The following is a 23,497-nucleotide window of genomic DNA, read 5'->3' as shown; positions in this document are numbered from 1 at the left end:
GAGGAGTAGAGGAGGAGGAGGAGGGAGGAGGGGTAGAGGAGGGAGGAGGAGGAGGAGGAGTAGAGGAGGAGGGTAGAGGAGGAGGAGTGGAGGAGAGAGGAGGAGGAGGAGGAGTGGAGGAGTGGAAGGAGTGGAGGAGTAGAGGAGTGGAGGAGTAGAGGAGTGGGAGGGAGGGAGGAGGAGGAGTGGGAGGAGAGGAGTGGAGGAGGAGGAGTAGAGGAGTGGAGGAGGAGGAGTGGAGGAGTAGAAGAGTGGAGGAGAAGAGTGGAGGGGTAGAGGAGAGGAGGAGGAGTGGAGGAGTAGGGGAGTGGAGGAGTGAGGAGGAGAGTAGAGGGAGGGAGGAGTAGAGGAGTAGAGGAGAGGAGTGGAGGAGTAGAGGAGTGAGGAGGAGGAGGGAGGAGTAGAGGAGGAAGGAGTAGAGGAGTGGGAGGGAGGAGGAGAGGAGTGGAGGAGGGAGGAGTGGAGGAGTAGAGGAGAGGAGGAGTGGAGGGGAGAGAGGAGTGGAGGAGTAGAGGAGTGAAGGAGTGAGGAGGAGGAGTGGAGGAGTAGAGGAGGAGGAGTAGAGGAGTGAGGAGTGGAGGAGGGAGGAGAGAGGAGTGAGGAGTGGAGGGAGGGAGGAGGGAGGGAGGAGGAGGAGGAGTAGAGGAGTAGAGGAGGAGGGAGGAGGAGTGGAGGAGGAGGAGTGGAGGAGGAGGAGTAGAGGAGTGGAGGGGAGGAGGAGAGAGGGAGTAGAGGAGGAGGAGTAGAGGAGGAGGAGGAGGAGTGGAGGAGTGGAGGAGTGGAGGAGTGGAGGAGTGGAGGAGTGGAGGGGTAGAGGAGTGAGGAGTGGAGGAGTAGAGGAGTAGAAGAGGAGGGGAGTAGAGGAGTGGAGGAGGAGGAGTAGAGGAGTGGAGGAGTAGAGGAGTAGAGGAGTAGAGGAGTGGAGGAGTAGAGGAGGGAGGAGGGAGGAGTGGAGGAGTAGAGGAGTGAAGGAGTAGAGGAGGGAGGAGTGGAGGAGGGAGGAGGGAGGAGGGAGGAGTGGAGGAGTAGAGGAGGAGGAGGGAGGAGGAGAGTAGAGGAGGAGGAGTGGAGGAGTGGAGGAGTAGAGGAGTGGAGGAGGAGGAGTAGAGGAGTAGAGGAGTGGGAGGGAGTGGAGGAGGAGGAGTGGAGAGTGGAGGAGGGAGGAGAGGAGGGAGGAGTGGAGGAGTGGAGGGGTAGAGGAGTGGAGGAGTGGAGGAGTAGAGGAGGGGGGAGAGAGGAGGAGGAGTGGAGGAGTGGAGGAGTGAGGAGTAGAGGAGGAGGGAGGAGGAGTGGAGGAGTAGGAGAGTGGAGGAGTGGAGAGTAGAGGAGTGAAGGAGTAGAGGAGGAGGAGTGGAGGGAGGGAGGAGGGAGGAGTGAGGAGTAGAGGAGTGGAGGAGTGGAGGAGTAGAGGAGTGGAGGAGTGGAGGAGTGGAGGAGTGGAGGAGTGGAGGAGTAGAGGAGTGGAGGAGTAGAGGAGTGGAGGAGTGAGGAGTGGAGGAGGAGGAGTAGAGGAGGAGGAGTGGAGGAGTAGAGGAGGAGGAGGAGGAGGAGGAGTAGAAGAGTGGAGGAGTGAAGAGGGAGGGAGTAGAGGAGTGGAGGAGAGGAGGGAGGAGGAGTGGAGGAGTGGAGGAGTGGAGGAGTAGAGGAGTGGAGGAGTGGAGGAGGAGGAGTAGAGGAGTAGAGGAGGAGGAGGAGGAGGGAGGAGGAGGAGGAGGAGTAGAGGAGGAGGAGGAGGGAGTGAGGAGTAGAGGGAGGGGAGGAGGAGGAGTGGAGGAGGGAGGAGTAGAGGAGTAGAGGAGTGAGGAGTAGAGGAGGGAGGAGTGGAGGAGGGAGGAGTGAGGGAGGAGGAGTAGAGGTGAGGAGTGGAGGAGTAGAGGAGGAGGAGTGGGAGGAGGGAGGAGTAGAGGAGTGAGGAGTGAGGAGTGAAGGAGTAGAGGAGTGGAGGAGAGAGGAGGGAGGAGTAGAGGAGTGGAGGAGAGGAGGAGTGGAGGAGGAGGAGAGAGGAGTAAGGAGTAGAGGAGTGGAGGAGTGGAGGAGTAGAGGAGTGAGGAGTGGAGGAGTAGAGGAGTGGAGGAGTAGAGGAGGAGGGGAGGAGGAGTGGAGGAGTAGAGGAGTGGAGGAGGAGGAGTGGAGGAGTAGAGGGAGAGGAGGAGAGGAGTAGAGGAGGAGGGAGTGAGGAGGAGGAGTGGAGGGAGGGAGGAGGAGGGAGAGTGGAGGAGTGGAGGAGGAGGGTAGAGGAGGAGGAGGAGGAGTAGAGAGTAGAAGAGTGGAGGAGTAGAGGGAGGAGGGAGTGGGAGGGAGGAGGAGGGAGGGAGTAGAGGAGGAGGAGGGAGGAGGGAGGAGTAGAGGAGGAGGAGTGGAGGAGAGAGGAGGAAGGAGTAGAGAGGAGGAGTGAGGGAGTGGAGGAGTAGAGGAGGGAGGAGGAGGAGGAGGAGTGGAGGAGTAGAGGAGGAGGGAGTGGAGGAGTGGAGGAGTGAAGGAGTGGAGGAGTAGAGGAGGAGGAGTAGAGGAGTGGAGGAGTGAGGAGGAGGAGTGGAGGAGTAGAGGAGGGAGGGAGGAGGAGTAGAGAGGAGGAGTGGAGAGTGGAGGAGTAGAAGAGTGAGGAGTAGAAGAGTGGAGGAGTAGAGGAGTGAGGAGGGAGGGAGGAGGGAGTGGAGGAGTGGAGGAGTGGAGGATAGAGGAGTGGGAGGAGGAGGGAGGGAGGAGAGAGAGCAGAGGAGTGGAGGAGTGGAGGAGGGAGGAGTAGAGGAGGAGGAGTGGAGGAGTAGAGGAGTAGAGGAGGAGGAGGAGGAGTAGAGGAGGAGGAGGGAGGAGTGGAGGAGTGGGAGGAGTAGAGGAGTAGAGGAGGAGGAGTAGAGGAGTGGAGGAGGGAGGAGTAGAGGAGTAGAGGAGGAGGAGAGGAGTGGAGGGGAGGAGGGAGTAGAGGAGTGGAGGAGTGGAGGAGTAGAGGAGGAGTGGAGGAGTAGAGGAGTAGAGGAGTAGGAGTAGAGGTGGAGGAGTGGAGGAGGAGAAGTAGAGATGGAGGAGTAGAGGAGTGGGGTAGAAGAGTGGAGGAGTAGGAGTGGAGGAGGAGGAGGGTGGAGGAGTGGAAGGTGAAGAGTGGAGGAGTGGAGGAGTGGAGGAGTGGAGGAGTGGAGGAGTAGAGGAGTGGAGGAGTGGAGGTGGAGGAGTGGAGGAGTGGAGGAGTAGGGAGGAGGAGTGGAGGAGTAGAGTGGAGGAGTAGAGGAGTGGAGGGTGAGGAGGAGGAGTAAGGATAGAGGAGGAGGAAGGAGGAGGGAGGAGAAGAGTAGAGGAGAGTAGAGGAGTAGAAGTAGAAGTGGAGGAGTAGAGGAGAGAGTAGAGGAGTGGAGAGTGGAGGAGTAGAAAGTGGAGGAGTAGAGGAGTGGAGGAGTGGAGGAGTAGAGGAGTAGAGGAGGAGGAGAGTGGAGGAGTGGAGGAGCGGAGGACGAGAGGAGTAGAGCGGAGGAGTAGAAGAGTGGAGGAGTAGAAGAGTGGAGGAGTAGAGGAGTGAAGCAGCCTTTTAAAGGACGAGTGTGTTTATCTTGCTCAGAATAACGCTCTTTGGTTTCAGACCAGTTTAAACCAGTTGGGTCAGATTAGTTCAGGTTAAAGGGTTAAAGTTAATAATCTGTAGGTTATTGGATTTAATCTCCATCTTTCTCTGTCTAATCTGATTCTGTGTTGATGTTTGAAGGATTATTGAAGACGGACGAAGACAATCTGCTCAGTTCCAGCTAGAATAAAACCTGCTCAGGTAAATCTGACGCTCGCATCCAGATTAAATCTGTAACATCCGGATTAAAAGTGACTCAAGATTCTAATCTGTTTACCTGCTGCAACACAACATGTACTACTACATATATACGATCATATTAACTATGTACTACTGTATAATATACTCCTACATTTTATACTACCTGGTACTGTGCTGTAATATACTTAAATACTGCTGCAGCACTATAAATACTACAATATGATATACAAGATATACTACTACCAATACAAATACTACTTTATACTACATTATATTATTACAGTTGATTTCTTGCTTAATGTTTCATATTGTGTATAAATCATGAAAATACTGAACTTGAATCAGTTTCACAAAATAACTGTAAATAATAATGAATCAATAAATAAAATAAATAAATGTTGATAAAAAACCTTTATGGTGAAATGATCCTTTCATTTTCTTCTCAATTAAAAAAGTTTAATGTTTTGAACATAATGTTGTTTGATTTATTAAATTTGTGTTTTTTTTTCACATTTTAATAATCAGACATATTTTATGAAAAGACATTTTTATTCATCTGAATTATTTTTCAAAAAAGTAAAATTCACTTGATATTTTTATTAAGTGAGAACCAAATCATTGTTTTATTCAAGATTCACTTTGATATAATGTACTGAAGCTAAACAAAGATTCAAGTAAAGAGTACAAAAGGCATTTATTATTTATTATTTTATATTATTTTATATATTATATATAAAAATGTTTTACCTCATTTGTAAACTGGTTTGTTTATTATATTTAGGAAAAAATGTGGAGAAGATGAAGACTTTTCTGAGCGAGTCGCTAAATAACGAGTAAATAAGAGTTTAATTATTTAATGAAGAATTTAGTTGTGAGGAGGTTAAACAGTTTAACAGGTTTAAATAATTAGTTTGTTAATAGGTTTAATGGTTTAACTCTGTTCATTTTAACATCGGATCAATCAATCGAACACAAGCCTACCCCCCTAACCTGCAGTGTGTGAGCGTCTGATGAAACCGTTAACTCACCCTAAACTTTAAGGTTAACTAACCCTTACCCTAACCATTAAGGTTAACCCTAACCCAACCTTAACCTGCAGTGTGTGAGCGTCTGATGAAAACTGTCTACAAGGCAACTGAAGCTGGTCACTGAGGAAATTCTATTACGTTCAATATATCCATCCAACAATCATCCATCCAACAATCATCCATCATCCATCATCCATCATCATCCATCATCATATATCCATCATCATCCATCATCCATCATCTTGAGCTAACCACTCAACAACATCACAGCTGTTTCCTGTCCTGGCTCCTAAACGGTGGAACGAGCTCCACATCGACATCAGGACACAAAGTCTACACATCTTCCTCCAGACTGAAGACACATCTCTTCAGACTATAGCTTGAATAAAAAAATAATAATAATAAAAAATAAAAAGTAGCGCTTTAGTAGGACTTCTATGTCACTAACATGTTGCACTTTGTAGTTTGTCTTTCTTGAAGAAAATTGTACTTTCTCTATTCTTGTTGTTCTGGTTTGTTCCTCATGGTTGATGCACTGATTGTGAGTCGCGTTGGATAAAAGCTTCAGCTCAATGAAATGTAATGTGATGTAATTCATCATCCATCATCATCCAACCATTATCCATCCATCCATCATTCATCATCCATCCATCATTCATTCATCCATCATCCATCCATCAACCATTCATCCATCATCCATCCATCAACCATTCATCCATCATCCATCCATCAACCATTCATCCATCATCCATCAACCATCCATCCATCATTCATCATCCATCCATCAACCATTCATCCATCATCCATCCATCCATCATTCATCATCCATCAACCATCCATCCATCCATCATTCATCATCCATCCATCAACCATTCATCCATCATCCATCATCATCAACCATCATCCATCATTCATCATCCATCCATCAACCATTCATCCATCATCCATCCATCCATCATTCATCATCCATCCATCAACCATCCATCCATCATTCATCATCCATCCATCAACCATTCATCCATCATCCATCCATCACACATCATTCTCTACCATCAAATTCATCCATCATCCATCCATCAACCATTCATCCATCATCCATCCATCAACCATTCATCCATCATCCATCCATCAACCATTCATCCATCATCCATCCATCAACCATTCATCCATCATCCATCCATCAACCATTCATCCATATCCACATCATCCATCAACCATCCATCCATCATTCATCATCCATCCATCAACCATTCATCCATCATCCATCCATCCATCATTCATCATCCATCCATCAACCATCCATCCATCATTCATCATCCATCCATCAACCATTCATCCATCATCCATCCATCATCCATTCATCAACCATTCATCCATATCCATCCATCAACCATTCATCCATCATCCATCCATCAACCATTCATCATCCATCCATCAACCATCCATCCATCATTCATCATCCATCCATCATCCATCCATCAACCATTCATCCATCATCCATCAACCATTCATCCATCATCCATCCATCAACCATTCATCATCCATCCATCATCCATCCATCCATCATTCATCATCCATCCATCAACCATCCATCCATCATTCATCATCCATCCATCAACCATTCATCCATCATCCATGCATCCATCCATTTTATCTAGATATGGATTCTTGAAGCCATTATTCTTTGGACACAGGTTTTCCTAAAAATCTCTGTTTTTAGTTAAACTACATCTAAACTCTGTTTTTGGTTAAACTACATCTAAACTCTGTTTTTGGTTAAACTACATATAAACTCTGTTTTTGGTTAAACTACATATAAACTCTGTTTTTGGTTAAACTACATCTAAACTCTGTTTTTGGTTCAACTACATATAAACTCTGTTTTTGGTTAAACTACATATAAACTCTGTTTTTGGTTAAACTACATCTAAACTCTGTTTTTGGTTCAACTACATATAAACTCTGTTTTTGGTTAAACTACATATAAACTCTTGCTGACCTCTGCGTGTTTTCACAGCGACTGCTCAGCTTGTAATCAGATTAACCTTTTTTGGACAAAGGTGAAATGTGACGATCTTAATCCTAAAACTTTGGAAAAACCCTTGCAGCTAAATCTTTGGATTAAGTGGTTTATGAGGGTTTATAAAGAGGATGAAATCTCCTGAGTGTTAGAAAGCTCAGGTTCATGATGGGGAAACACTTCCACCTGTATGAGAACGTTTCTAATGTGAGTCCCTTCGATGGGCCCCAGTATTACCTGGCACCTCAATGGGCTTTTCACCTGCAAACGATCTTCATGGGCTCCGTCCTGTTCGCTGGCACTCCTTTAAACTTTATTGTTCTTCTTGTGACACTCAAGTACAAGAAGCTCAGAGTCCCTCTCAATTACATCCTCGTCAACATCTGCTTCGCAGGATTAATCTTTGTGGTCTTCTCAGTGAGCCAGGTGTTTGTCTCCACCATGAGGGGTTACTTCTTCCTGGGTCCCACACTGTGTGCACTGGAATCTGCCATGGGCTCGATAGCAGGTAAATCAAATCAGACGTTTTATGTTTTATTTTATTCCCTGTCAGCAGCAGGTAAACGGAGGTTCTCTTAAGTCTGTTAACCTAATGTTTCTGTCTTGAATGAACTCCTCTTCAGGTCTGGTCACATCGTGGTCTTTGGCCGTTCTCTCTTTGGAAAGATACCTGGTCATTTGTAAACCATTCGGAGCCTTTAGGTTTGGCAGTAATCACGCCGCAGGTGCTGTCGCCTTCACCTGGTTCATGGGGATCAGCTGTGCCATACCACCTTTCTTTGGATGGAGCAGGTACAACTCTGAGTGAGGTTTCATCTCACAGTGATGTTTAACATGAAGCACCTGAACGGGTCGTGTGTGTGTGTGTGTGTGTTCAGGTACATCCCTGAAGGTCTGGGTTGCTCGTGTGGTCCTGATTGGTACACGCACAACGAGGAGTTTCACTGCAGCAGCTACACAAACTTCTTGATGGTGACGTGCTTCATCCTTCCGCTCACCATCATCATCTTCTCCTACACCCAGTTACTGAGTTCCCTGAGAGCGGTGAGTTCAATCAATCAGTCAATCAATATTTATAGTCAAACATTATCGTCTCTAGATAGAACATTTAACATTTTAGTAAAACACAGTTGTTGATGCACACTTATTTATTATCTATTGATAAAGGTGATTGTAGGAGTAATATAGAATTTGAGTATTGATTGTACGTATAGATTATAAGAGCTTCAACTGATTTAGGTTTACCATGTAAATAGAATGTCTTCAGTCTATGTCGGTGAAATAAGTTTAACATTATTTATATATAAATGTGTGTGTATTTGTAAGTATATGCATGTGTACATAAGTGTCAATATTCTTAAGTTCTGATGATTGTAGTATATGTTCCCCCCCCTTCGAAAACGAGATGATGGGTCTCAAGGGGGTTAAACTAACAAACCAACTTTTGCCACAACATGGCTTTTTGTCGTGTTTAGGTTGCGGCTCAGCAGACGGAGTCAGTCTCGACTCAGAAGGCCGAGAAGGAAGTATCGAGGATGATTATCGTGATGGTCGGTTCCTTCGTCACTTGTTACGGTCCATATGCTCTCGCTGCTCTTTACTTCGCTCACTCTTCAGACACAAACAAAGACTATCGACTCGTCACCATCCCGGCATTTTTCTCCAAGAGCTCTTGTGTCTACAACCCGTTAATCTACGTCTTCATGAACAAACAGGTGAGTCAAACGTTAAATTTCACCTTAACACACAGGTCAAGGCTTCATGTAAAAAGAAAAGTAGGCAGACAGGTAAAAAACAAAGGTGAGGAATATCAAAATTAACATGACTTATTCATCATTCATTCTTCTCCAATGAGGACAACTTTTAATGTCCTTTATATTTTAAATGTCTGAAATGTATGTTATGTTTTTGTTGTTTCTTTTCTCCTTCTCTTTTTTTATTAAGTAACTGATCTTTGTTTTTCTTAATTCATCAGTTTAAAGCCTGTATCATGGAAACAGTGTTTGGAAAGAAAATGGACGAATCATCTGAAGTTTCTTCAAAAACTGAGGCATCTTCAGTTTCCACAGTTAATTAATGTTTGAACAAATTAGAAGTGATGCCGGATGAAAAAGATTTATAAGCTACATTTTTGTCAAATACAAGCAAACTGTTCATTTAACTGTAGAATTTTTTTAGATAAAATAAAAAATAAAATGTTATATAACTAGTTCAATTGTCGTGTGTTCTTTTGGTGCATTTTGGGTGCAGCCGATCTTTAGCTAGGAAGGAGATGGATGAAAGGGGGGCTACAAGACAAAAAGAATCACCCACACTGGTTATAGGGGAACTGAGCCTGTTAGGGTTCGGTACCTCCCCACACCATCCGGTGACTCTCTGGTTAGATAGAAGCCAAAGCTCTCCACTCTCAAATATCCCCTTTAAGTCAGATTGGGTCTGTTAAAATGTATTTCTTAGTTTTTGATAAATATATTTAAAAGTAAGTGTAAAGTAAGATTTATTTGTTACTTGATAGATACTTTTAAGGTTTGTAATATTATAGGACACATCATCAGTAGTGGACCCCAGGATCATTGAGTGTTTTGGCCATTATCACTAAACACCCTCACCTGAGGAAGGCCCCGCCAGGGTTGATCAAGCCCCAGGGTGTGTCCAAATAAGTTTTGGCATATAATCTACTTTAAAGATTCTTATTAGGGTTAGGGTTAAGGATTAACTGGTTAGGGTTGGGAGTAAGGTAAAGGTTATGGTTATGGTTAAGATTAGGGCTATTGCTTTGTTTTTGAGTCTCAGCCATAGTGGAGAACTTCCTACGTGTGCTAGTAGGGGTTATATTTGTTTGAAAAACTCATATAGATCCGTAATCAATCAATCAATTAATTAATTAATTAAATAATAAATAAAAATCTTAAATTAGGGAAGTCCCTCGGGATGGTATTTTTCTTATCGTTTTTTAGATTTGTTTTGCAGATAAGAGGAGAGTAATTTAACAAAACCTGTTTTATAAAACAATCCCATCATCCTTTAGGAGTAATGGACCAATCAGTAGACACGGTCTCTTTATTAAGTTAAAAACCTTTGTAATGTCTATAAAAATTACTTATTATGACAAGAATTTACTCAAAATATTAAAGAAAATTAGGTAGGGTCCATCCATACTGAATAATTAATTTATTGTTTAATTATTCCCCTGTAATTATCCGTTTAGTAAATTTTGCTGTTAAAAATTATAACAAATATGGGGTTAGGGTTAACCCTAACCCGGACCCTAGTAATAATTTTAAAATGTATTATTTTTATTATTTCCTCTTGGATGTATTTTTAAGGGTTGACCTCAGGTAAGTGATAAGATCTGGATTCAGGTTTGAAGGCAGAACTCAGATCTGGGTTTGTTCGGCCTCCTGCTGTGAATAAAATCTGCTGATTCTAATCATGGCTCCTGGTTTTTCTTGTGGTTTAGAAGTTTTGTTGTCAGGCTGTGTTTTGGATTCAGATTCCGGGTCCTTGCAGTTGGTCGGGTCTGGTTGACTCTTTCCAAGGGACCTGTGCTTTGTTCCATCAGTCAGGTTGATTCTTTGTCCTGGTTTTGTTGGTTTCAGGCACAAAAACACAAGAGAGAAATCGTTTTGGTAGGGGTATGTGAACCGTCTCTTAGAGACAGCCCGTCCGTTCGATGGCTCTGGCTGGTTAGGATTTGTTGATGTATCTCGATGACCCCCTGCTTCATCCGTCAACTGGGCAGTTGAAATGTGGATCCAAAGGCAATGCACTGGCCCACGCACGCATCAAAGCTCTCCACTCTCACATATCCCCTTTAAGTCAGATTGGTTTTGTTCAAATTTATTTATTAGTTTTTGATAAGTTTACTTAAAAGTAAGTGTAAAGTAAGATTTATTTGTAGCTTGATTAGATACTTTTAAGGTTTTTAATATTATAAGACACGTTTTGGGTGTGCTGTGTTGTTTTGTGTGGGTTGTTGTGTTGCTGACGTGCTGCTGCTGTTCCACAGATCACCTGAAGGGGGGGGCAGCAGCTGTTGGAGGAGATGTTGGTGCAGCAGAGTCTCTCTAGTGTCCCTGCTGGAGGAGCAGAGAATGCAGCAGGCACAGGAACAACAGGACCAAAACCTGAACCTGGTACTGGGACTCAGCTGAACCTGGATCTGGTCTCAACATATCCAGGATCTCTTTGTCCAGTTGAACTTAACCTGACATCACAGTCAGGCTCAGTGGTCACATGACGCTGGTTTAAACTCGTGAAGTTAACTCATTAAGTTCTGAGAGTGTGCACATGAAAGGGGCAGGGTTTACTGTGTATGACCAATCACACACATGGACAGTTTGACTGACAGCAGAGCCGAGGATCAAACTGTTGTATATTAAAAATCTGAGAACAAACATCCAGAATAAAACAAACAGTTATGTTGTTATGTAATTCAGGAAGAACAGCTGGTAAAACATCTGGGATTGTGTCAGGGTGGAAGTTACAGCGCCCCCAGGTGACATTTGGTAAAAGTATATTAAGTAACCACAATATAATAACGTGTGTGAACGAGATCTGACTGATTCTAGTTCTGTGTTCTCCTCACTACTGGTAGCATGATGCGCTACCTGCAGCTCCATCAGGTTGCACAGGCAGTCCAGCTCCTCCAGGAGGACACATCCATACGTGTGGTCACACTGTGCATGTAACATCAGGTACGATGAAGTGTTTCGGCTGTGGTGATGAGGCACATCTGATTCGCTCGTGCCTGGAAAGAGCCGGTCGGCTGCCTCTGGAGCGGGCCCCCCCCTCTTCCAGTTGAAGAGTTTTTTCTCTTTCAGCCATCAGAGCTGCTCGTTGTTGAACTGTTTGTTTCTCTATAATCTTTAAGGTCTTTAACTTCTATGTAAAGAGCCTTGAAATAATATGTTGTGATTTGGCAGTATACAAATAAAATTGAACATATAAATACGTACGTATAATTACATATGTATATTTACACAAATGTCATGTTTTCATTCTGAGATTCGTTTTTTCACATCAGTTGCTCATGTGGTTAAACTTGACTTCTGAACGTTGATAGAAAGAGGAAGAAGAAGAAGAAGAAGAAGAAGAAGAAGAAGAGGAAGAAAAGGAAGAAGAGGAAGAAGAGGAAGAAGAGGAAGAAGAACCTGCTGAAATACTGACTTCAGTTAAGAAACCCAAGACAAAAACAACTGAGGTCACAACAGACAGATTTTATTTCTTTAGAAAATCAGAAAAACAAATCATCGATTATATCTGAGAGAAAAACAGTGATTGGTGAGAAGAAGAGCTCTGATTGGTTATTGTGTAATGATGCTGCTTCCTGATTGTTTTTTACAGACTGGTAGATTTCAGGCTGTCAACATTCAGGTCTTTGGCGACGAGTCCAGAAGTGACCGAGTGCATCTCCGCTCGATGAGCAAGAAACACTCGGACGGCTTCATCGCTGAACTTCTCAAAGTTAAAAACTTCTCTGAAAGTTAAACATGTTGATTTAATTAATTATAATTAATGATGAATAATTTGATCAATCTGTCTCGTGAGAATATCTTCAAACTGAATCATACCTGAACAACGGTCTCGTGAACTTCATTCTTCCCTGTTCTGTCGCCATCTTCAGCGCCAAGGGAACCGCCTCCTCCCACTTAGACCGAACACACAACCTCAGCCACCTGCGGAGACACGGCAGCCAATCAGGACGAGCGACGGTTTGAAGTGACTCAGCTGTTTTCTGGTCTCGAGTTCTCACCTGAAGCGAATCTCTGCGTTCAAAACGACGTTCAGATCGTAAACCTCCTGCATCTTCTTCAGGTGAGTCAGAGGAAGAGGATCCTGCAGAGACACACAGGTGGACTGAGTTGGACTGAAGTTCATTAAAGAGAAGTGAGGTGGATTAAAGTGCAGTGAAGTGGACTGAGGTGGACTAAAGTGCAGTGAAGTGGACTGAAATAGATTTACCTCCTGAAGCAGGAGAGACAGGAACTCGATCAGCTGATGTGACGACATTGACTTCAGGTCGTTCTCTGTGAAGCTGTTCAGATCTATGGCCTATAGGGGGACACAAGACACGTAAGCATTTAAAAACTCTTCCTAAAGAAAACTAGTCCTCATCAAGTCCAGGTCTCACCTTGATCCACCTCTGACTCAGAGCAATGCAGGAGTCAGCCAGTGTGGTGTCGTACCTGAAACACAGCGATCAATGAACTGATCAATAATCTGATCAGGTTTAATGAGACCTGATGATGGACTGACAGGATCAACTTACTGAGGTTTGACAGGAGGCATCCCTGGAGTGAACATCCAGGCGTTCCAGTCCACCTGGTTCAGGACGTCAACCTGAGACCAAGAACAAAGAACGTCTCTAAAACTGCTGCAGAACGCTCGGTTGTAACCATCGTTCTCGAGGTGAAGAGACTATCGCTCCACTCGGTTACATGTTCCATATGTACGAGGTGCTGTCAAGGTTCCTGGATATTTCTTTAAGATACACCGACTTGCCCGGCCACGCCCTACAATTTACATACATACACATATACACATATACACATATACACACACACACACACACACACACACACACACACACACACACACACACACACACACACACACACACACACACACACACACACACACACACACACACACACACACACGTGTGCTGGAATGGAACCAGCTGATAGTTTGATCGACACTTCTCCGAGCGGCCTAAGAGAACTCAGAGAGTTCTCTATCGTATTAAGACTATGGGTTAAACTGAAATTTGAAATAAAAAAAAAAAGTCAAACCGCCATCTCACTCTATGCTGAGACAAGCTAGCGGGAGCAGCAACGATGGCGAGCTAGATGTGGTTTTTACCCACAAACTAAAGAAAACATGGCAGAAAAGCGAAAGAAAACATACTATTTTCATAATGATTGGGAGGAAGAGTTCTTTTTTACGACAGTGAAAGAAAAATGTGTGTGTCTCATTTGCGGGGCAACTGTTGCGACGGCAAAGCGGCACAATGTGGAGCAGTGGCCGCCAACCCGTCGATCGTGATCTACCGGTCGATCTGCCAGTCTTCACTGTCGATCCCCGAACTAACCCTAACCCATACTGTGTAGTACTGGTATTTATTTTAGTAGAAGGGACTTCTTTCATACAAGGCAATAATCATATTTGTGGCCATATTCAAATCAAAGCCTATATGTAAAACATTGTGCTGCAGTAGCAGCTCCTCTGCAGAACATGATGTGGAACTGAGAAGCTACATATTTTGCATTGTAAATATAAATTGATATTAATTTGAATATTGTCATTGAATAGAAAAAGTTGCACAACTGCCTCTGTGTATATTTATTTCTTGTACATTCAACCTTTAACAGAAATTGCAAAAAATAATAAATATGACCCTCCTAAGTGGGTTTTTTGGAAGATATCAGGGTGGTAGCTCTCGGCTTACGTTTGGAATTAAAAAGTGCTCTTGGACTCGAAAAGGTTGGTGATCACTGTTCTACCTTCTAGCTGCTAGCTTCTAGCTTCTACCTGCTAGCTTCTACCTGCTAGCTTCTAGCTTCTACCTGCTAGCTGATCAAGGGAGACTAAACAAACCATGAAAAATAAGTATGGCCTGTTGTTTATTTAAATGATCCTCATTAGCTGATGCAATAGCTATCAGCTAATCTTCCTGTGGTCCAAACCTCACATACAGTACCTAATAGTACATAACATTACATAACAAACATTAATTACATTTATATACATACATTTATATCAAACCATCCATGGGTCCCCAGAGCCGACCAGACTGCCCTGCCACAAGCTAACAGGGGAGGCTGGCTGGCCAGGATTCGTGCCCTATTGAAAGGATAGGGGTGTGGCACTTTAGAGACCTGGGGCCTCACTAATAAACGTTGCGTACGTATCTTTCAGGGCCCATTTTTAGCGTATGCTACTTCTCATGCAAACCTTGGGATCTATAAAAAACTAAATTGAGGGGAGAATGTGTGCACTTCTACACAATCTCTAACCCATGTTTACAAACACCTGGCTGGGACCAGGTATGAATGTGGAACTGTACTTCCTTGTTTACTACTAGCTATACCGGGGATCTGGCCAGAAAGAGGGTCAACTAGCTTCGCTGTCGATAATGTCCAATTCTGCCCTCATGTTGGTCGTCATACTACACTATGACATTTTTATCACATGTTGGACAACTTACTAAGAACTGAAGAAATTTAGGTTCTCTGAAAACTCCACATGGAGACTTTGGAAGTCGTCTCTGTGTGTTCACCTGAGCTGCTCGTTCTCACCTTATCTTTAAAGTATCTGAACAGGTAGTTCTTCCACTCGTCTGTCGTCACACTGCTGTAGGCGAACAGCTGAATGTACGACTTCACAAAGCCCATGAACACCTCTGGAAGAAAAATTTGACAGGGTAAGAAACATGTTAATCACATAAATGATTGAAGAGTGTGTGATGTAGACGTGTTACCTGGACCTCCCATCAGCTCCTCCAGGTAATACAGCAGAGCGAAGCCTTTCTCATAAGGAACAGAGGAGAAGGCATCGTCAGGGTCGACGTCCTGGAGACTGGGAACCAGGTTAGTGAGAGGGTTGTTGACCCCAAACGTGTTCACCTGAGGAACAACACGTTCAGGTGAAAAGATGTAACTTTATGAGTGCAGGTTTAAAATGGACGACAGAGTTCATGGTCTCACAGAGTCCTGCAGGTCCTTCCAGCCGCCCATCGCCTTAAACTGTCGGAACTGTTCCCCCTTCATACGCCTGCCAATCATCCTCTCCAGGTACACCGTGTGACCCTCGTTCAACCTGGGCACACGACAAGAGCATCATCATCACCGTGTTTGTGCGTTTTCCTAGGATGTCAAGTCGAGCTCATGTAGCATATTTGTTTACCAGAAGTGTTCCCAGGTCTTGTTGGTCACCAGGTTCCCGGTCCAGCTGTGTGAGATCTCATGAGCGATCACCTGACGTGAAGAACAACATGTGATGAATACATTAACATTCACACACTAACATTCACACACATGAAGCTGAATATGTGAACAGTGTCAGGTTTTACTCACGTTGGACAGAGATTTATCTCCAGCCTGTAAAGAGACAATTATGTTATCAGAGGTTCCATGATGCAATTACACGGGTCATGTGACGTGTCTATGTGTGTGCATGTACCAGCAGTGTCGGAGTGGCAAAGGTCAGACACGGGTTCTCCATTCCTCCGTACGGGAAAGATGGCGGAAGAACCAGGATGTCATACTGACCCCAAACATACGGTCCTGCCAAGTCCTCCGCAGTAACCAACATGGTCTCTGTCTGATGGGCACAGGAACATGAATAAGTCAATCACACAGGAACACATATACGTTATCATTAACCAGGAACATGTATACTTTGTGTACTAACCTCAGAAAACTCAGACGCTGCCTTATCAACAAACTCTTTCTCTGACCACACTCTAGACCTTGGACCAATCACTCTGTTGACCAATCAGAACAAAGATACTCTTTAACCTGCTCAGGGTTACATGAGGACATCATTGAACAGGCGAGCGAGAAATTACCTGCTCTCTAGATCTCCAACCACGATCGCTATCAGGTAGGACGGCATGGCCACCTGAGGACAGATGTTATAATATTAACAACTTTAACGTTAATACTGCTTTTAATGTCAGTCGGTAAAAAAGACACTTCAGGTTGTAGAAGAGAAACTGACCGGCTGTCTGAACCTGTAGATGATACGATTGTTGTCTTGAGGATCGACTTCCTGTCCGTCTCTCAATGCACTCATCACAGCAACCAGGTCCTTAGGTACAGACACCTGACGAGGACAGAGACAGACCTGAGAAATGGGTACAAACACCTGACGTGGACAGAGACACACCTGTGTTGGGAGACACTGGTTGGACAGGTGTATGTTACCTGAGCGTAGTAGGTGTGTTTGACCGACGGACTGTCCTGACATGGGACTATACTCCTGCAGTGATGAGCCTGTGAGACAAGACAGAGGGCAACAGATGCTCATGAGGAAGAATCAGGTCCCAAATAAAAAATAACAATTGTATTTAAAATAAAAAGGTTTAAGTGAAAAACAATTATAACAATTTAATGTGAATTCAATGATGGTTAAAGATCCGACTGTGAACCAGGACAATGAACGCATCACAGCAGAGACTTGGTACAAAAGGACAAGGGTAAGAAAAGAGGAAGAAGAAGAAAAGAAGAAGAAGAAAGAAAGAGGAAGGACGTGTGGTCATCGTCTTCATCAGTTACACGAACCCTGAGATGAAGAAACTCACAAATATACGTCTGTGTGAACATCTGTTTAAACATCTGTCAGCTGACGTTATGTGACCAATTGGAAGCGAGCATTCACCTGACACTGACTGAACAGGTACGGGTGTTTTTTCCCAGCAGTCTGTGCGGGTGTGAGCCACTGCAGAGCCATCGCAGACGGAGACGTCTCATAGGTCACTTCCACGATCACATGCTGCCCTCTGATTGGTCCACAACAAAAACACAACACAGTCACAACATGTTACACAGACAGAGAAGAAGAAGCGGGTCGACAGGTGAAGTCACCTTGAGAGGTCAAAGGGCAGAGTGATGTCCAGCGGCGCACCCTTGAAGCTGTGTTTGGGGCCCAGACTGAAGACAGCTGCTTGTCCATTGGCCGACACAGACACGATCTTCAGGTCTCTGGTGTCTAAAGTCTGCGACAGACAAAAGGTACGATTACTAATGTGAATCGGCTGAGACGCACCTGTACTGACTCACCTGTACTCACCTGTACTGACCTGTGCTGCCCTGTACTCACCTGTACTGACCTGTACTGACTCACCTCTACTCACCTGTACTGACTCACCTGTACTGACCTGTACTGACCTGTACTGGCCTGTACTCACCTGTACTCACCTGTACTGACCTGTACTGGCCTGTACTAACCTGTACTAACCTGTACTCACCTGTACTACCCTGTACTCACCTGTACTCACCTGTACTGCCCTGTACTCACCTGTACTGACCTGTACTGAACTGTACTGTCCTGTACTCACCTGTACTAACCTGTACTCACCTGTACTCACCTGTACTGACTCATCACATCTCCGCTCAAAGTTCGTCTTCACACAAACACGATAACGAGTCTAAAGTCTCATCTGCCTCAAACTAAACTTCAGAAACATCTTGATGGAAGATTTTCTTGCCCAAAAATATTTGAATATCAATGAAATATTCACTAATAAACTATATTCTGTGAGAAAATCTCAGACTCGTACTTCGACACAATTAACTCTAAAAGATCAATTCTGGAATAATTTATTAACACAGATTGTTAAGGTATTGAATTTAATAAAATTTATTTTACTCTGATCTCAAGTAAAAACTCTTGATCAAAGTCCACGACCACACAGATGCACTTAAGTCTGAATATCAGATCAATAATCAATAACTTTGTTCAGATTAATCATTTTTATGCCTAATCAGACTAATAAATCATCACCAAACGTCATGCAACAGAGAATCTGAAGTTTCCTGAACTCTGTTTAAATGTGTAGAAAAGTTACTGATCAATCAATAATCCATCAATAATCACCTTCAAGACGATGAACTGAGTCATTTGATTTGAATACGTTTCTTGTTCACACATCACAAAACTGAACGATTCCACTTATAGTGATTTAAACTGGATTTAAATGATTGAATTCATGTAAAACTTCACATTTAATATCTAGAAACATCAGATTTCATTCGGAATTTTATCTTTAAATTATGTTTCTTAAGGTCAACATTCACTGTGTTACATATATGTGTGTATATGTAATAGTGTTTAAACATAGTAACTAAATGTAACAGTTGTTTTCCTATATAAATAATAAATCATAAATAATGTAAAGTAAAACTGAAGCTCAGCCCGTTCAGAGTGAATGGAGCGTTAGCATCATGCTAACAGGCAGAGCCCCGGGGGCACCGGGGGCACCGGGAGCACCGGGAGCACCGGGAGCCCCGGGCTCCGGGAACGTACCAGCACGGACAGTCGGTCCTGCAGCGCCTCCACGGTGAGCGACACCTGAGCTCTGATCACGTGGCTGTCGAAGTCCACGTGGAAGGTGACGTTCAGGTGTCTGGTGACGCACCGGGACGAGCACGAGAAGGAGGACGGATCTGAAGACATGTCGCTGGTTCGTCTGTGGAGACACTGAAGACACTGAGGACTGCACCGGGACATATACCGGAATATACAGCCACGTCCGGTACCGGCCTGTTCACAATAAAGGTAACCACATCACAGGCACAGCAGAATACATGCTTTTATTTTGAAACCCCGCAGATAAAGCATTAAATGTAATGTGATGTTTTTTAAGCTTATGAACTGTTATTGAATCATTTTTTTATTTCAAATAAAAAATAAGCTGAAATAAAATGATAAAAACATAAGTGAAGAAATCACAAAACATAACCTTTACTCCAGTTTTTTCCCATCGTAGGTTACTTTACTTATAGTGTTGAAATAAAATCGCACTTAAACATTTTCTTTGTTAAAATGCAAGTTTCCTGATTAATCATTTTAATAAAATAGTTTTCACACTATCAATTATTAACTTTCTTTATTGTAAAAACATCTGATAAAAACAATATTGTAACTTTATTTTATTATAACTTTAATGTTACTTTATAACTAATCATAAAACCTCATTAAACTTAATATATTTTACGTCATTAGACTTCAACACAAATATCAGCTTCATTCCATTCAAACCTTAAAAAACCTAAAACATACTTTTGTCTTAATAAAGATTTTTTACAAATTGTTACAAAGAAAAAATTATTGTTAAAACTGATTTTTGATAAATGATAAAAATTATTCAATGACATTTTCTTAATTATTAAGATAAAAACAAATCTGGTAACAAGTGAAGAAAAAAAAAACTTTATTGCATCATCTCCATTTCTTCTTCACATTAATTAGGAATGATGAGGCGTTCAGGGTCGGCTCTGTGGAATGAGTCATCACACGACAGGTCACCGTCACCTGCTGGTAGCCCCGCCCACAGAGGTAACTGTCACCTGTCGTTAGCCCCGCCCCTCCCATTCAGTCACATGATTGAGTTAAAACATGCGGATTAAAAGAAAGACAGATCGAACAAACATCTGCAGGAAGAACAGAAGAGTAGAGCATGATGGGAAATGAAGGTGAGCTCAGAGTCCATGACATCACTTCCTCTTACAGACGACACATTTATAATTTAAAAAACAAAAACAGTCTGTGAAACGCTCGTCCTCCGTTTGTACATGTCACTTCCTGTTTCCCGTTAGGTGGTTTAGCGTTTTGACAGCTCATTGGACAACCAGTCCAGACCCTCGTACAGACCCGTCCCTTGCGTGGCGCAGGTCGCCTGAATGTGCCACTGACGAGACAACAGACCAAACAGCTGTTAGATACACCTCATATTAATACCAGGCTCTTATTGTGAAAGGAAGGAAATATTAATATTTTTTAAAAATCGGTTACATCATTTAAACTTCTTTAAGATAAAAAAATATATATTTTTTGTCTTGAATCTTTTTATCAGAATCTTATCTTTTCAACTTTAATTAAAAAACAAGTTGTAATATTTGACAAATGACGTAATTGTGATGTCATCATGTTGACAACCTGTGTCATGAGATCATGACATACTGACAAAAATCAGACGCTGACACATCAAATTAAAATGAAGGGTTAAAATTCACATCTTGAGCATCATCGTCGTAAAACACAATAATAATCCAGCACGTTTTCAACGATCACAAAAAGCCACGGTCAGATTAGGAACAACGTATTGAAGATTGGTTCTTACGGTTCGGCTGCGGAGGTTGTTCAGACCCAGTTTGTCAGTCAGTTCAGTGACACTCATCGCATTTGGAAGATCCTGTTTGTTCGCAAACACCAGAAGAACGGCGTCCTTCAACTCGTCCTCCTGGATCTAAAGAGAGAGAGTCATGTGACTGGTGACGTCATGGATCATGTGACTGATGATCATTTTACATGCAGAGGAAAACGTTAATCTGATGTGATGAATTGATTCCTGATCAACAGATGAGTAAATAATGATCAGACACAGATGAATAATCTGTAGATGTTTTCTCACCATCTTGTTGAGTTCCTCTGCCGACTCTGGTACTCGCTCTCTGTCGTTACTGTCCACCACGAAAATCAGACCCTGCAGAGGTCAGAGGTCACGGTTACACACAATCACGCTGTTCTACGTTCTCATCAGGTTCAGTCTTACAATCAGTGTTAAAACATGTGGTAACTAATGTAATTGTTGTGCACATGACAATAAAGTCTTGAATCTTGAAAACTGTGGCAGGAGGGTTCTGGTTCTTAAACCAAGGTGAACCTGGCGCTGGTTCGGACGTCGTCAGGTCCCTGCAAACTTCTCAAGACATGTTCAAGATCAGGTTCCGGCTCCAGACCGAACCAACTGCCTCGGTGGAAAAGAGGTTAGTTCTGGTTTACATTCAGGTTCAGTACCTGTGTGTTCTGGAAGTAGTGTCTCCACAGAGGTCGGATCTTGTCCTGACCACCGACGTCCCAGACCGTGAAACAGATGTTCTTATACTCGACCGTCTCCACGTTAAAACCTGGAACAGACGCAGCGTTTGATGAGCTTTAGTCTGAGGTTCTGCTTAGTTCGGGTTAGGGTTAGGGGGTTAGTTGGTTCTATGTATAAATTTGTATAACCTAAACTAAAAGCTCATGTTTGTCAATAAACCAGAATAAAAGGATAAAGTACTGAAGGTATGTTAAAACATTTGAAAAAAAAAATGATAAAATGTTTTTTCATCAACAAACTCACATTTTGATCCTGAAGATTCTTAATTTAGAAACAATAAATTACTCTGGCGCCACCTTGTGTTAGCAATGCGTATTTCACAGCATGTGACAGAACTAACCCTAACCCAGGACACAGCGTGATAACGTCATCATCCACGCTATGACGTCATCAGCACTGTTGGCTTTCTGCTGCAAAAACAACTAATGTTTTAAATGTTTTAATTTTCATCCTAGATTTAAAGAATCATATCCACCAGCAGGGGGCGTCGGTTCAGAGGATTAGCACAAGCATCCATGTTGTAGGTGAAGGTGTTGTTGCTATGACAATAATATTTTGACAAAATGCAGACCAACATCACCCATTTGGTTTTTTTTTTACAATTGTTGGTTTGTTATTGATTATTTCGTTTTCATGGTTACCGTGGAGACGAGTCCTACTCCATCTGATTGTTTACATTGAAGACTTGATGTAAACTTCAGTTCTGATCAGTGTTTGTTGTTAACGTGTAACGTGAACGCAGCTCAGCTGGAGAGAGGAGGGAGAACATGTGGCAGGAAAATACAGAAGAGTACAAGGACACCCGATACTAGGGGTGTGCCATATTAGGAAAACATGCGATAACGTTGTTTAATATCGCAATGACTTGCGATGAATAAACAAACTTTGGCTTTGGATGCAGAGACCACAGACGGCTCCTTTTTTTTTTTTTACAGTTTTTAGCGGCTCTGTCAGTAATTTCCTGCTCCTCTGTGTCTCCATCGTTCGCGCTGTGCGCTGACTGCGTCAAACCAAACGGAGCAACGCCAGCTCCTCCAGCTCCACATACATTTACTAAGTTTACAAAGTCGGTTGTTTTTACCCAGACTGAGTTTACACATGTGCCCGATCACACTGTGTGTGTGTGTGTGTGTGTGTGTGTGTGTGTGTGGTGTGTGTGTGTGTGTGTGCGTGCGTGAGACAGAGACAGAGAGAGACAGAGACTGTGTGTGGGCTGCTACTTCCCTCGGGTTCTGGGATCATAAATAAGTTTCATAATTCATTTATATATGAACTGATCACAGATCAATCAATCATCGTCAATCATCTACAGTCCAAAGAAATTACGCAATAACTGATGTGTTTGATCAGCAGCTACAACACTATCAATTAGTCAATAATCAATATTTGGAGCAGTGTGATCGATCAGCTGTTTCTTTCAGAGGATCTAACAGCTGGTTCTGCTGACTTACCGATAGTTGGGATGGTGGTGACGATCTCTCCGAGCTTCAGTTTGTACAGAATCGTAGTTTTTCCAGCTGCGTCTAAACCAACTGAAACAAAACAAACATCACATGTTTAATCACCGCCCCACTCCGTCCTCTGAGGGTGAGTTAATCAAACAGTCCGTTAGCCTCTGGAGCTAACAGTTAGCTTCTGTTTAACCCTGTGGTTCAGCTCAGGCTCTGTCAAGACTTTAGAACCGGAAACCAAATTAAATATGAGAATCACATTTGTCATAAAAACATAAACTAATGGAAGCGGGTTTCCGCCGGATAGCATCAGAGCTAGTTAGCTTAGCCTCTCTCACCCATCAGGATCCTCATCTGCTTCTTCCCGAAGAACCGGGCGAACAGGGACGAGATGGTCAGGCCCATTTTACTGGAGAGTCCCGGGCGAGCGGCGGGCGGAGGGCGGCCGGTCAGTCAGTCCGGGAACAGCTGCTGAGGAGCCGGGGAGCAGCCGGGGAGCAGACCGGGAGCAGGCGGAGAAGAACCGGGGCGCGCGCAGCTCCTCCTCGGTGCCACGTCCAGGCCAACGCGGAAGAAATGACGTCACGGCTTTGAAAAAACTTTATTGATTTACAAATATTGTGGATGTGTTCACGGTCA

The 23,497-nt window shown here is 43.5% G+C and overlaps 3 protein-coding genes across 3 annotated transcripts; 1 reads left to right on the top strand and 2 right to left on the bottom strand.

The window, feature by feature from the left end:
- Positions 1-6,965: 6,965 nt before the first annotated feature.
- Positions 6,966-9,011, top strand: opn1sw1 (opsin 1 (cone pigments), short-wave-sensitive 1). Its single transcript, XM_035147850.2, has 5 exons — positions 6,966-7,310; positions 7,426-7,594; positions 7,681-7,846; positions 8,278-8,517; positions 8,778-9,011. The coding sequence occupies exons 1-5, from the start codon at positions 6,968-6,970 to the stop codon at positions 8,877-8,879; spliced, it is 1,020 nt and encodes a 339-aa protein (XP_035003741.1). The 5' UTR covers positions 6,966-6,967; the 3' UTR covers positions 8,880-9,011.
- Positions 9,012-12,001: 2,990 nt separating this feature from the next.
- lta4h (leukotriene A4 hydrolase) lies at positions 12,002-19,059 on the bottom strand. Its single transcript, XM_035147846.1, has 19 exons — positions 18,833-19,059; positions 17,392-17,522; positions 17,186-17,306; positions 16,732-16,800; positions 16,526-16,630; positions 16,374-16,426; positions 16,217-16,289; positions 15,986-16,126; positions 15,880-15,903; positions 15,710-15,780; positions 15,511-15,622; positions 15,285-15,429; positions 15,103-15,206; positions 13,074-13,144; positions 12,936-12,990; positions 12,767-12,856; positions 12,558-12,640; positions 12,376-12,480; positions 12,002-12,281 (listed from the first exon to the last, which is right to left on the bottom strand). The coding sequence occupies exons 1-19, from the start codon at positions 19,034-19,036 to the stop codon at positions 12,143-12,145; spliced, it is 1,896 nt and encodes a 631-aa protein (XP_035003737.1). The 5' UTR covers positions 19,037-19,059; the 3' UTR covers positions 12,002-12,142.
- A 663-nt stretch (positions 19,060-19,722) lies between these two features.
- Positions 19,723-23,413, bottom strand: LOC118101830 (ADP-ribosylation factor 4). The gene is made up of 6 exons (XM_035147849.1): positions 23,197-23,413; positions 22,859-22,939; positions 21,326-21,435; positions 20,940-21,011; positions 20,649-20,774; positions 19,723-20,216 (listed from the first exon to the last, which is right to left on the bottom strand). The coding sequence occupies exons 1-6, from the start codon at positions 23,261-23,263 to the stop codon at positions 20,130-20,132; spliced, it is 543 nt and encodes a 180-aa protein (XP_035003740.1). The 5' UTR covers positions 23,264-23,413; the 3' UTR covers positions 19,723-20,129.
- Positions 23,414-23,497: the final 84 nt, after the last annotated feature.

The sequence above is a fragment of the Hippoglossus stenolepis genome, chromosome 22 (assembly GCF_022539355.2).
Source record: "Hippoglossus stenolepis isolate QCI-W04-F060 chromosome 22, HSTE1.2, whole genome shotgun sequence".
Lineage (NCBI taxonomy): Eukaryota > Metazoa > Chordata > Actinopteri > Pleuronectiformes > Pleuronectidae > Hippoglossus > Hippoglossus stenolepis.
The sequence above is the reverse complement of the archived record's forward strand: the minus strand, read 5'-3'. Positions and strand labels throughout refer to the sequence as shown.